General features: G+C 43.0%; 1 protein-coding gene across 2 annotated transcripts in view; it reads left to right on the top strand.

Moving 5' to 3' along the window:
* The first annotated feature begins 1,062 nt into the window (after window positions 1-1,062).
* Window positions 1,063-12,861, top strand: part of ACSBG1 (acyl-CoA synthetase bubblegum family member 1) — a 68,336-nt gene continuing 56,537 nt past the window's right edge. The window contains exons 1-2 of one of the 2 annotated variants that reach the window (XM_038767172.1): window positions 1,063-1,115; window positions 1,812-1,925. In XM_038767172.1, coding sequence (XP_038623100.1) covers window positions 1,846-1,925 — 80 coding nt within the window. In that variant the 5' untranslated portion in view covers window positions 1,063-1,115; window positions 1,812-1,845. Of the gene's footprint in view, window positions 1,116-1,681; window positions 1,926-12,861 lie in introns of those variants that run through there. The other variant, XM_038767173.1, reaches the window with a different exon arrangement.

The raw sequence follows: 12,861 nt of genomic DNA, 5'->3' as shown, positions 1-12,861 counted from the left end.
CACAGTCCGTGTCCCCCCATGACTGTAAATTTGTTGTGGGCAGGGAATGTCTGTTTATGGTTATATTGTCCTCTCTCAAGTGCTTAGTACAGTGCTCCGCACACAGTAAGCACTCAATAAATACAAATGAATGGGGTTTACAGTCTAAGTGGACTCTAGCTTTGTAACTGTGAAGCCATAATTCAGGTCCTTCGGAACTCTCCTCCTGAAGTTCTTCCCTGATTAATCTCTTACTCCCCACTCTAATTCTCCCCATCTGCCACTTCAGCACTTCCTTGCCACCTAAGCGCTCCTCCCAATAGTTACTTATGTACTCATCTTTATACTCCATTACTTCCTCCTAGCTGTAATTCACTTTAGTTTCTCCTGCTAAGCTGTAAACTCCTTGAGGCAAAGATCATGTCTACCAATTAGTTGCTCTCTCCCAAGCTCTAAATAGTCTTGATTGAGGGCCTATTTGTAGGCAGAGCCCTGTAGTAAACGTCCAGTTCAGTAGAGGCGGAAGACACAATTTCTGCCCTTTAAGGAAATATGTTCTGCGATGCTATCTGAGGGAGAAAAGGTGTATCCGTGTGTGCACTTTCTAGCAAGCCTGTTAAAATAGAAAGCACTCTACTTATCTCACCCTTGGGCATGGACTCATCTGAAGGGACACCCAACCCCAAATGGGGTTAGTCAGTCAGTCAATCGTGTTTATCGAGCACTAACCATGTGCGGAGCACTGTACTAAGTGTTTCGGAGAGGGATGGGGACTCTCACTAGGCGGAATTCACAAGGTAGTGGACCAAAGACGACAAAACACAGCTTTACATTGGTGTATTAATCCCAAAAGTATCACCGTAATTTTGATATGACTTCTGGAAGCCCTGCTCCCAAGAGGCCCCACCCCCAAAATCCCTTCCACTTTGAAAAGTTGGCATCCACATTGACAGGATTTTCCTTGTATATTTAATTTACCTCCAGAGATTTATATCTTCTTACGAGGTTTTGGTTTTTTTTTAATATAAGTGTGTGGGTAATACCATAAAAATAAACCCTCTTGTCTTTTTGCAGACATGACAACTGGTCTTCAGTTTGTCCCAAGCACTTCTTGTTCTTTGGAGACTCCTTTTCAGGTAAGAAACTTTAATAGAGGACAAAAAAAAATCAGATCAGAGAAGCTTTCGAAGGAGCTTTTCACTGAGACATGTTGAAATGGGGCATTTGCAAGGGACTTCTGCAAGCCAGGGGCAGTTAAATATTTCGATTGGGAATACCTTTGCAAAGAAATTCCTAATCTCAGAAATGACTCAATGTGCCAAAATAGCACAGAGCAAGTATCTAATACATTCCATCCAACAGTCTATTTTTCATCAATTGATTGGTTGAATCTTTTTAGTATGGATTATACTTGTCACTGATTATTAAAGGTTTAACGTATCTACAATTCATGAGTCCAAATTTGCTTAGGGCCAGAAGTTTGCTCAGCTACACAGCCTTTTATAGCTAGAGTTAACAATAAAAATCTCAAGAAAATGTGAACTGATTGGCTAGGTGTCCCAGAAAAGAGAAAGATTTGCATCAAAAAGAACTTGGGTCTAATTGAAATTCTCCTCATGTTTAATTAAACAAAACTGAGGAGCACAGTTTTAATAGTGACTTGCAGTTGTGGAGACATTTTGAGCAGCTAAAAATAGAGAGAAAAATGGGCTTTGAGAAGTTTAGTCCCCTCCTCCAGAATTACGTACTTTTTGATAGTGTCCAGTTACTTACTGTTGGTGCCTTAAATTATCTGAGTAGCTTGCTTCTGCCCTTTCTACTCAAATCTGTAGCATAATACAGCCAGGACTTCAGTGACCGCTCAGCATGCCTGACAGTGAAGAAAATCTGAAGAAAAAAGCACTAGATGAAAGTTTAGTGAACACCCAAGAAAACGTGGACACCAGGTAATAAGTCTGGGAGATTTCCAAACTAACTAAACTGTTGCCTACCCTATTTGGTCCTTTGATTCACTAATTGGTCTTTTACAGTCTCATTCTTTGTAGATGCTGGAATTTAGAGGAATTGTGGTGTGACTGTCTCTTCTTGGTCCCCTCTGTTAACCCTAGTGAGCTGCCTTCCCTAAAGGAGATTGCTGAACACAGTCTGCATTCTCTGCTTCGGGGTATTTTGAGGGGTTTTGTTTTTTTTTAGCAATTTAATTTGGTAAGATTCTTAACCTCACTTTTTTATTCTTTCTCTTCATTTGAGTTGTCATTTCACCCCACCTCCTGGTCTTTTAACCTTGTAGTTAATGGGACTCTGACATAGCAGGGAGATGAACCCAGCAATTCCAAAAATCACCTTTGTGGGCAGGGAATATGTCTACCAACTCTGCTGTATTGGACTCTCCAAAGTTCTCAGTACAGTGTTCTGCACTCACTGGAAAAAAGAAAGGTCTGCTCAAAATCCAGATGGGGAGGTTGTTCTGCCAGTCATTCTACTAAAAAGAACCTGATTCTAGATAAAGTAGGTATGAGGCAAGAATAGCACTGTCAAGTTGCCGTAGATTGAGAACTAGTCACTTCCATACTGTGAATTCTTCAGTGTCCATTCTTATCCTGTAGCTTTGGTCATATGTGGGAGAGAAGGAAGTTGGAGAGAGAGCGCGCATAACTGAAGGACGGACTGACTATATATTTTTAAGTCCTTAATGGTCAATAAAAGTTCATTCACCTTGAAACACACCATGTATTGTTTTGCCCTCAACTGTCTCCTTGGCAAGCCTAGTTTTTGGTAAGGGGATTCAAAAACCGACCCATTAGGTAACTAGTTTGGGCTTAACCTCAGAACTCATTTTCTTTAAGCTGGCATGAAAGGACAACTCAAACCAAACCTCCTCAGACCCTCACTCACTCTCGTCTGTCGGTCAGTCAGACAATCATAGTGACGGAGCGCTTACTGTGTGCAAAGCACACAGAGTAATTGTCTCAACAGGAATAAACTTCGGTATTCTGCAGGAAGTTTTCTGGGGCCCAAAAGCACTCTCCGATGACCTGACACAGGCCTGACAAAGCGTCTATATTTGCTTTTCATTTTTTAGGGTATTAAGCGCTTACTAAGTGTCAAACACCGTTCTAAGTGCTGGAGTAGGTGCAAGTTAATTAGGTGGGACATATCCCTTTCTCAAATGAGGCTCACAGTCTGTTGGAGGGAGAACTCATAACAAAGAATATCCCGAGCCTTGGAGAAATCTGGCTCATCTTCTGTCACTTCTTCTTGCAATCAGTCATATTTATTGAGGGCTTGCTGTGTGTAGAGCACCGTACTAAGTATTTGGGAGGGTACGATATTCAGAGTTGGTAGACATGCTCCTTGCTCACAAGGAGCTTCCAGTGAATAAAGTGTGTAAATACAAATGCAAGGGTGATGCAGAAGGGAGAGGGAGTAGGAGAAGTGAGGGTTTAATTGGGGAAGGCTTCATAGAGGAAGTGTGAATTCAGTAAGATTTTAAAGATGGGGAGTGTAATGATCTGTCATATATGAAGACCAGAGGCAGGATGTGGACAAGGGGAAGATGGTGAGATAGATGAGACTGAGATACAATGTCTCAGTGGTTGGTGTTAGAGTGAAGTGAGTGTGCTGGGCTCTAGTAGGAAATCAGGGAGGTAAACTAGGAGAGGGCAAGGAGATTGAGTTCTTTAAAGTCAGTGGGAAGGAGTTTCTCTTTGGTGCAGAGGTGGATGGGCAACTGACTGGAGGTTCTTGAGGAGTGGGGAAACTTGGATTGAACTTTTTTTTTTAGATCCAGGCAGCAGATTGACGCATGGGCTGGATGAATGGAGAGAAACAGTGCTAGAAGATTATGCCAAAGACACTTTCTGATGTACATTGTGTCTTTGAGTGTGGAAATGAATGGCTCAGCCACCAGAAGTGGAACAAGATTAGTAAGGATTTGTTCCAAGTAAGGCCCATGTTTCTGTGTTTAAAAAAAAACAAACAAAAAACTAAAAAACCTCTCAGGGCATCTTATCCTGTTACTCTGCCAGTACTGCATCTAAGAGGGAGGCAGGTGACACATGTTTCTCCCGTTTTGTATGGATGGAGAAGTGGAGGTGGGGAGAGAGTAGTAGGAACAGAAGTCAGGCTCTTGAATCCCAGCCACTGTGTACTAACCACTTCTTGGCATTTTCTGGTTTCTCCGGGAGGAGAGGAGCTGCAGCCTATTACGTGATTTGTCTGGATATTGAAACCAGAATCTCTATGGCGTTAGTGAGGGCTATTATAACTCAGGATGGCTCAGAGGACAATGGTTTAGAAGGTGTAGGGTGTTATTTATTCAAGCCCGGCTCTAGGGTGCCCAGTTTGATTTTCGTATCCAGTCTTCGGCTGGTCAGTCTCTCTGTCTAGTATGGGTCCTGCGCCGGATGCGGTTCTATCCGGTACTTTCATTTTCAGTGCCAGCCTCCCTCTGCCTCAGCTCCTGCCAAGTTTGATGGCTTGGAAGCAGCATCTGTGTTCATAGGGCCATGAAAGGAAACACAAAGGCTGTAGAGCAAATTGGGAGAATCAAGAGTATCCTCGAAGAAACACTTTAGGTTCGGGAGAACTCAGCACACTTCTGCAAAAATGGCATTTACAGCATCATCGCATTACACTATGAGCCCAGCACAGCACACTAATAATAATAATAATAACTGTGGTATTTGTTAAAGTGCTTAATATGCGCCAAGCACTATACTAAGCGCTGGGGTGCATACAAACAAATTGTGTTGAACATAGCCCTCTTCCACGTGGAGCTCACAGTCTAAATCCCCATTTTACAGATGAGGTAACTGAGGCACAGAGAAGTCAATAACTTGCCCAAGGTCACACAGCAGACAAGTGGCGGACCCGAGGTTAGAACCCATGACCCTCTAACTCCCAGGCCCGTACTCTATCCTCTGTGCCATGCTGCACAAGAGATATCACTCTCCCTCTAACAATAACCCTGGTATTTGTTAAGCACTTACTATGTGCTAAGCATTGTACTAAGTAAGGGAGGGAGCCTTGAGTAGGACAGGGACTGGATCTTCCAAATTAGTCATTTCTTCACTTATCCCCAGCTTGTTCTACAGAAGAGATAGAAACAATGGGTAATCAAAGGTAAGGGAGGAGATGAAAATGAGCAAATAAAACATTAGCATTATTTAAAATAGTTTGTAAAGCCTCATATGTTTTAGTAAGATGCGGAGGGCTGCACATGTAAAATATTTGGTGCTCACAATACCCATCAATAAATTAAGGCATTTATTGTAAATAAAAAGTCCTTCATGTTGTTTCCACGCAAATTTACAACACTCATGAACATAGGCTTGATACACATATTCTCAGGTACAATGTTTATAGTCTTCCTTTTGCTGGACTGAGTGGCCAATAACATCAGAGGGCCCGATAGAATCGGTTGGAAGGTCAGCTATGGTCCCTGGATCATGTTTTTCCTTCCCCCTGCTCTAAATAGTAGGAACAAGCAGACTATGAAATTGCTTACCAAGTATTTTTCAGTGTTCCTCTAAAGGTCAGATATAGCTGTTTTAAGCTGTTCCTTTTTCAAGGATACAGGGGAGCCAGTGCTATCAGCTCCACATTCCTTGGGAGGATTAGATGTTCAAAATAATCATCCTTGATGTTTCACAAATAATCATTATTGAAGATTGACGTATGCCATTTTTGGGGAAGGGAAAGGCGGTGAATTGCAAGGAGTTGAACTGTAAGAGTTCTTTTAATTTCTGCTTCTGGCCCACTTAGGGCATATTGTAGGAAGAATGAAAATTTTCACCATTTTGGGCAAAGAAGTAGTTGAGAGTTGGGCTGTTATCTGGTGAATTGGATCATCCAATCTGGACCATTTAGGTGAATCCCTACCCTTCATCCTCTTTTTTTAAAATTTTATTTCTGTTTTCTCAGCTTCAGTTATCAAAATCATGGGAAACATGATCAAAAAAATGGGAATCATTTCATTCCTTTTTTGCTTGAGCTTCCTTTGGGGAGTGTGAATCCATTTTTTGTGTGAAATTCATTATGTTTCTGCCTTGGAGAGCGTGAGCTATTCCCAGCGATGAGTGATGGCTCAGCCCAGGGAGGATGGCTGACAAGTGACATCTGTATATGGCTAGCCATGGCTGGAAGCCCTCCTGTTCCTAGGTCAGACCTCCCCCGCGGATCCTTAGACTGTAAACATTAATTAAGTGTCTGATGGCATCTAGCCTGTAATTATCAATTCTTCATAGAATGACCCATCATGCAGTTTATTTACTGAACAGCCCGGTTTTCAGTCGGTCCAACCCCTTTATGTTCGGTGTTTTATTTTCGACGCTCAGACTCCCTCTAACGCTGCTGCTCCGGTCGAGGTCTGCAGCTTAGATATGGCACCCGTGTTCAAGGGGATCTTGGAGAGAAACGCAAAGTTCTGGAACAAGTTGGGTGGTCAGGGGTACTACTGGAAAATCACTGTAGGTTTGGGCGAACTGGGTGTACTTCCACAAAATGGAGCTTAAGATGTCATTATTTTACACTGCACACTGTGTCCAACCTGATTAATTTGTATCTACCCCAGTGCTTAGAATAGCCCTTGGCACCTAGTAAGCACTTAACGAATACCATTGTCATCATACCTGGTGAAACGCCTGTGACATCACATGTGCCTCAATGTCTGATTGTCTCAAGTCCCGCCGATGGCCATTCTTAAGGCGAAAATAGTAATAGTTCGTCAAGTGAGTTTAGCCCATAATCAACCGATTGAAGAAAGGGTTGGAGAAATGACCAGAGTTACAATGCTGGATTATATTAAAGGCAGTAGACTACTTCATCAAAATGAACCCAGTTGGCTGTTCAGATCCCAACCATTGTACTCTACTGATCACTTTTTGGTTGGAAAATACTGAAATCAATCAATCAATCAATCGTATTTATTGAGCGCTTACTATGTGCAGAGCACTGTACTAAGCGCTTGGGAAGTACAAATTGGCAACACATAGAGACAGTCCCTACCCAACAGTGGGCTCACAGTCTAAAAGGGGGAGACAGAGAACAGAACCAAACATACCAACAAAATAAAATAAATAGGATAGAAATGTACAAGTAAAATAAATAAATAAATAAATAGAGTAATAAATATGTACAACCATAATAAATATGTACAACCATAATAAATATGTACAACCCTGCTCTGAACATGTTAAGGATGATGCTGAAATGCATTTGCACTGATTTGGAAATGGGAGTTTTTGCCTTAATACAATGAGACTCAAAGCTGAGGCTGCATCATTCAGATTCTTTTGTATTATGGATGTAACTTTCTCCCCCCTACTAATTCTGCGATGAAACTGAGTAATCAAAGAAACAAAGCTGGAAGAGACCCCGTGAGGTCATTTGGTCCAGCACTCTGTCTCCATTCTTGATGTCCAGTTTGGCAACATGAACAATGCGGGCATTCAGTGTTGAACTAGGCCTTCTAGAAAGATAAATAACAATTGTGGAATTAAGCACTTTCAGTGCCAACACTGTGCTAAATGTTGGAGTAGTTACTAGATGATCACATTAGATAATAATAATAGTGGTATTTAAGTACTTTCTGTGTGCCAGGGCACTGGACAAAGCGCTGGAGTGGATGCAAGCAAATCAGGTTGGACACAGACCCTGTCCCACATGGAGCTCACAGTCTTAATCTCCATTTTACAGATGAGGTAAATGAGGCACAGAGGAAGTGAAATGACTTGCCCAAAGTCCCACTGCAGACAAATGGAGGAGTCAGGATTAGAATCCAGGTCCTTCTGACGTCTAGGCCCTTGTTCTATCCACTAGGCTATGCTGCTAGTCCCTGTGCCCAATGGAGCTAACAGGCAAAGGGGGAGGGAGGACAGGTATTTTATCCCCATTTACAGATGAGGAAAGTGAGGCAACTTGCCCAAGGACATACAGCAGGCAAGTGGTGGAACAGACACTAGAACCTGGGTCTCCTAAACCCCAGACCTCGGCTCTTTCCACTAAGCCATGCTGCTTCCCACTCTTCTACAGAGGGTTCTAGGCTGGCTTTGGCTTTGATTCCTCTGTGCTTCCAAGAGGAAGCAGTTTTGATTTTTTTTAAAATGCCCAGTTAATAGTCAGAATCAGACACTGAACTTTTTGGCCCCCACTTATCACCTACTTTCTGAATGCTACTTAGTCTAAGTGTTGGGAGGTGCATATTCAGTCATTCAATCGTATTTATTGAATGCTTACTTTGTGCAAAGCACTGTACTAAGCGCTTGGGAGAGTATAATGCAGCAATAAACAGTCAAATTCCTTGCCACACTGGGCTTCAGGTTTGGTCTCCAAGGCGCTGCTAGCAGAGATAATGATGCAGAGTTGACCACATCATCATCATCAATCGTATTTATTGAGCACTTACTATGTGCAGAGCACTGTACTAAGCGCTTAGGAAGTACAAATTGGCAACATATAAGCTGGTCCTAAACCAGTAGATTTTGAAAATGGACTGGCAAAAAAACTGCCTATCTACTTGTTTTGTTTTGCTGTCCGTCTCCCCCTTCTAGACTGTGAGCCTGTTGTTGGGTAAGGATTGTCTCCATCTGTTGCCAAATTGTACTTTCCAAGCACTTAGTACAGTACTCTGCACACAGTAAGCGTTCAGCAAATACGACAATGAGAGAATGAATGGAACAAGCAACTGGCATGTGGTGGACTCTGGCTCTGTCACAAGCAAAAGTAGCTAGTCCAGGCAAAGAAACAGCTTGTTTTGTTGCCTTCTGGGTTTATGTGGCTGAATGCATGGCCTATGAGAAGTAGCTTTGCCTAGTGGAAAGAGTACAGACCTGGGAGTTACAGGACTTGGGTTCTAGTCCCAGCTCTGCAATATGCTTTTACTGTGCAACCTTGGGTAAGCCTCTTAACTTCTCTGTGCCTCAGTTTTCTCAACTGTAAAATGGGGATTGAATCCCTGTTCTCCCTCCTACTTAGACTGAGATCCCCATGCAAGACAGGAACTGTGTCCAACCTAATTAACTTGTACCCCTCCAGTTGCTTAGAACAACGATTGACAAATAGTAAGCACTTAATAAACACCATAAAAAACACAAAAAAGGCCCAGATTCTCATTCAGTGGTGACAGTGTAATTGTTCATTGTAAATGAATATTCATTAAGCCCATAGAAATTTCTAGAAGATTTGATTTGGGGATGCAAAGAGTCTATTGTTTTTAGCCTGGGGTTGCTTAAGTAACTGGTTTCATATCTTTCAGCATCAGAACTCTGGGTCTCTGAATCTATCTGAACTCTCACCTCTTTACTGCCTTAATGATGTTCCTTAGTAAATCTTTGACTTTGAAGGGCAGCAGCTGTTCCAATGACATAATCATGCTTTCTGCTTTGATGGGGAGCAGTAGTGGCTCAGTGGAAAAAGCACGGGCTTTGGAGTCAGAGGTCATGGGTTCAAATCCCAGCTCCGCAACTTGTCAGCTGTGTGACTTTGGGCAAGTCACTTAACTTCTCTGTGCCTCAGTTACCTCATCTGTAAAATGGGGATTAAGATTGTGAGCCCCACATGGGGCAATCTGATCACCTTGTATCCTCCCCAGCGCTTAGAACAGTGCTTTTCACTTAGTAAGCGCTTAACAAATGCCATCATCATTATTATTAGTGGAAAAGTTTCATTCATTTAATCATATTTATTATTGAGTGCTTACTGTGTGCAGAGCATTCTACTAAGCGCTTGGGAGAGTACATTACAAAAATAAACAGACCCATTCCCTGCCCACAAGGAGCTTACAGTCTAGACAGGGGGAGACGGACTTTAATATAAATAAATTACAGCGAGGTACATAAATGTTGTGGGGCTGTGAGCGGGGAAGAACAAAGAGCAAGTCAGGGTGACACAGAAGGGAGTGGGAGAAGTGGAAAGGTGGGGTTAGTCAGTGAAGGCCTCTTGGAGGAGATGTGCCTTCAATAAAGCTTTGAGGCGAGGGAGAGTAATTGTCTCTCAGATTTGAGGAGGGAGGCCATTCCAGGACATTCCTTTTGGCTCTGGATAGTTGGATCCATGTGTTGAGGTTAGCTTGTCCCATGACAATCCCCAAGGCCAATACACCAGAGTCCTTAGCTCCCTTATCCCAATGTACTAGAAACTTAGGGCTAGAAACAAATCTGAATATGAATTTGAATCCATCTGGATACCATAGTGTCCTGACCTGTATCCCATTACTCAAGGCTAGAACCATGAGATCTTAAACTGTAACAACCTGTATCATGGCCCAGAACTGTTGGTTGTGCTCCCTGAGACACATTTCTAGTGCTTGCACCAGGCTCCTCCACTTCCTTCAGCCCCTGCCCCCGCCCCCCTTTAGACTGTGAGCCCACTGTTGGGTAGGGACTGTCTCTATATGTTGCCAATTTGTACTTCCCAAGCGCTTAGTACAGTGCTCTGCACACAGTAAGCACTCAATAAATACGATTGATGATGATGATGATGGTTCTTGAGTTGGTTAGGCCTCAAAGGACTAACCAGACCAGTGAGATGGCGGTGGCCTAACGGAGACGGAGCTGGCTCTGGAGACTAAGCCCCCCTCCTCCCAGACTGAGCCCCCTCCTTCCTCTCCCTCTCCTCCTCCTCCCCGCTGCCTTACCTCCTTCCCCTCCCCACAGCACCTGTATATATGTATATGCTTGTACAGATTTATTACTCTATTTTACTTGTACATATTTATTCTATTGTATTTTGTTAATATGTTTTGTTGTCTGACTCCCCCTTCTAGACTGTGAGCCCGCTGTTGGGTTGGGACCGTCTCTATACGTTGCCAACTTGTACTTCCCAAGCGCTTAGTACAGTGCTCTGCACACAGTAAGCGCCCAATAAATACGATTGAATGAATGAATGTGCAGCTCCTTATGGCTGATCAGCATTACATTTCACTTTCTCATCTTCTTCTTTAGGTTTTCTGGGACCAGATTCCTCCTTTAATTAAAACTGAGCAGCCGCTCACTCGACCACAACTGACTAGACGGGTTTGGGTTTGTCATCTCCCATGGGGAGGATACAAGTGTAGTAAAATCAGTAAATGAGCAACCCGACCTGTGTTCCTAGTTAACTCAGCACCCTCAGGGGAAGGGTTACCTCTGACCCACAAGCCTTCTTTGGCTGGGGTTTTCATACCCTCGGTTGCCTTCCCCCTCCATCTACAAAGCCTCCAGATTCATTCATTCAATGGTATTTATTGAGCGCTTACTGTGTGCAGAGCACCGTACTAAGCGCTTGGGAAGTACAAATCGGCAACATCTAGAGACGGTCCCTACCCAACAACGGGCTCACAGTCTAGAAGGGGGAGACAGACAACAAAACAAAACATGTAGACAGGTGTCAAAATCGTCAGAATAAATAGAATTAAAGCTATATGCACATCATTAACAAAGTAAATAGAATAGTAAATATGTACAAGTAAAATAGAGCAATAAATCTGTCCAGATTCAAATTCTGAGTCCTCTTCACTCCACAGAAACCATCCTCTCAAAGGTCACCAATGATCTTCTCCTCACCAAATCCACGACTTCTACTCCATCCTAATCCTCCTTGACCTCTCAGCTGCCTTTGACACTGTCCACCACTCCCTTCTCCTGGAAACATTATCCAACCTTGGTTTCACTGACACCGTCCTCTCCTGGTTCTCCTCCTCTCTGACCACCTTACTTGCTCCTTCATTCATCATCCCTCCCATAACCACATAGGTACATATCTGAATATATTTGTCATTTATTTATTTAATCTATTTATTTCTTTATATTAATGTCTGTCTCCCCCTCAAGACTGTGCGGCTCATTGTGGGCAGGACTGTGTCTGTTGTTATATTGTACTCTCCTAAGCGCTTAGTACACTGCTTTGCACACAGTAAGCGCTCAATAAATGATTGAATGAATGATTTTAGGTTCCTTTTCACTCCCCGCAAATCACCTCAGTTAATCTTCTCCATGTCTTTGCCCATGGATGTGAAGGGGTTGCCAGGACCTCAGCAATCCTTCCCTCCTACAGTTTGTAAGCTGTCTGTGAACCGGGAACATGCCTTGTGCTTCTAATTTAATTTTCCCAAGCATTTAGTAATAATAATAATTGTGGTATCTAAGTGCTTACTATGTGCCAGGCACTGTACTAAGCGCTGGGGTAGATTCATTCATGCATTTCAATCAATCAATCAATCATATTTATTGAGCGCTTACTGTGTGCAGAGCACTGTACTAAGCACTTGGGAAGTACAAGTTGGCAACATATAGAGACAGTCCCTACCCAACAGTGGGCTCACAGTCTAAAAGGGTGAGACAGAGAACAAAACCAAACATACTAACAAAATAAAATAAATAGAAAAGATATGTACAAGTAAAATAAATAGAGTAATAAATATGTACAAACATATACATATATACAGGTGCTGTGGGGAAGGGAAGGAGGTAAGATGGGGGGATGGAGAGGGACGAGGGGGAGAGGAAGGAAGGGGCTCAGGCTGGGAAGGCATTTGTATCTTTTGAGCACTTACTGTGTGCAAAGCACTGTACTAAGTACTTGGGAGAGTACAATACAACAAGAAACACATTCCCTGTCCGCAATGAGCTCGTAATATAGAGGGGAGACAGACATTAATATACATAAATAATCAGTAGATACAAGCTACTCAGGTTGGACACAGTCCCTGTCCCACATCGGACTCACCGTCTTAATCCCCATTTTACAGATGAGGGAACTGAGGCCCCGAGAAGTTGTTACTATCCCAAGGTCACACAGAAGACAAGTGGCTCAGCTGGGATTAGAACCCAGGTCCTTCTGACTCCCGGGCCTGGGCTCTAGCCACTAGGCCATGCTGCTTCCCAGCTGCTCTCTCCCAAGTAC

The sequence above is a fragment of the Tachyglossus aculeatus genome, chromosome 26 (assembly GCF_015852505.1).
Source record: "Tachyglossus aculeatus isolate mTacAcu1 chromosome 26, mTacAcu1.pri, whole genome shotgun sequence".
Classification (NCBI taxonomy): Eukaryota; Metazoa; Chordata; class Mammalia; order Monotremata; family Tachyglossidae; genus Tachyglossus; species Tachyglossus aculeatus.
The sequence above is the reverse complement of the archived record's forward strand: the minus strand, read 5'-3'. Positions and strand labels throughout refer to the sequence as shown.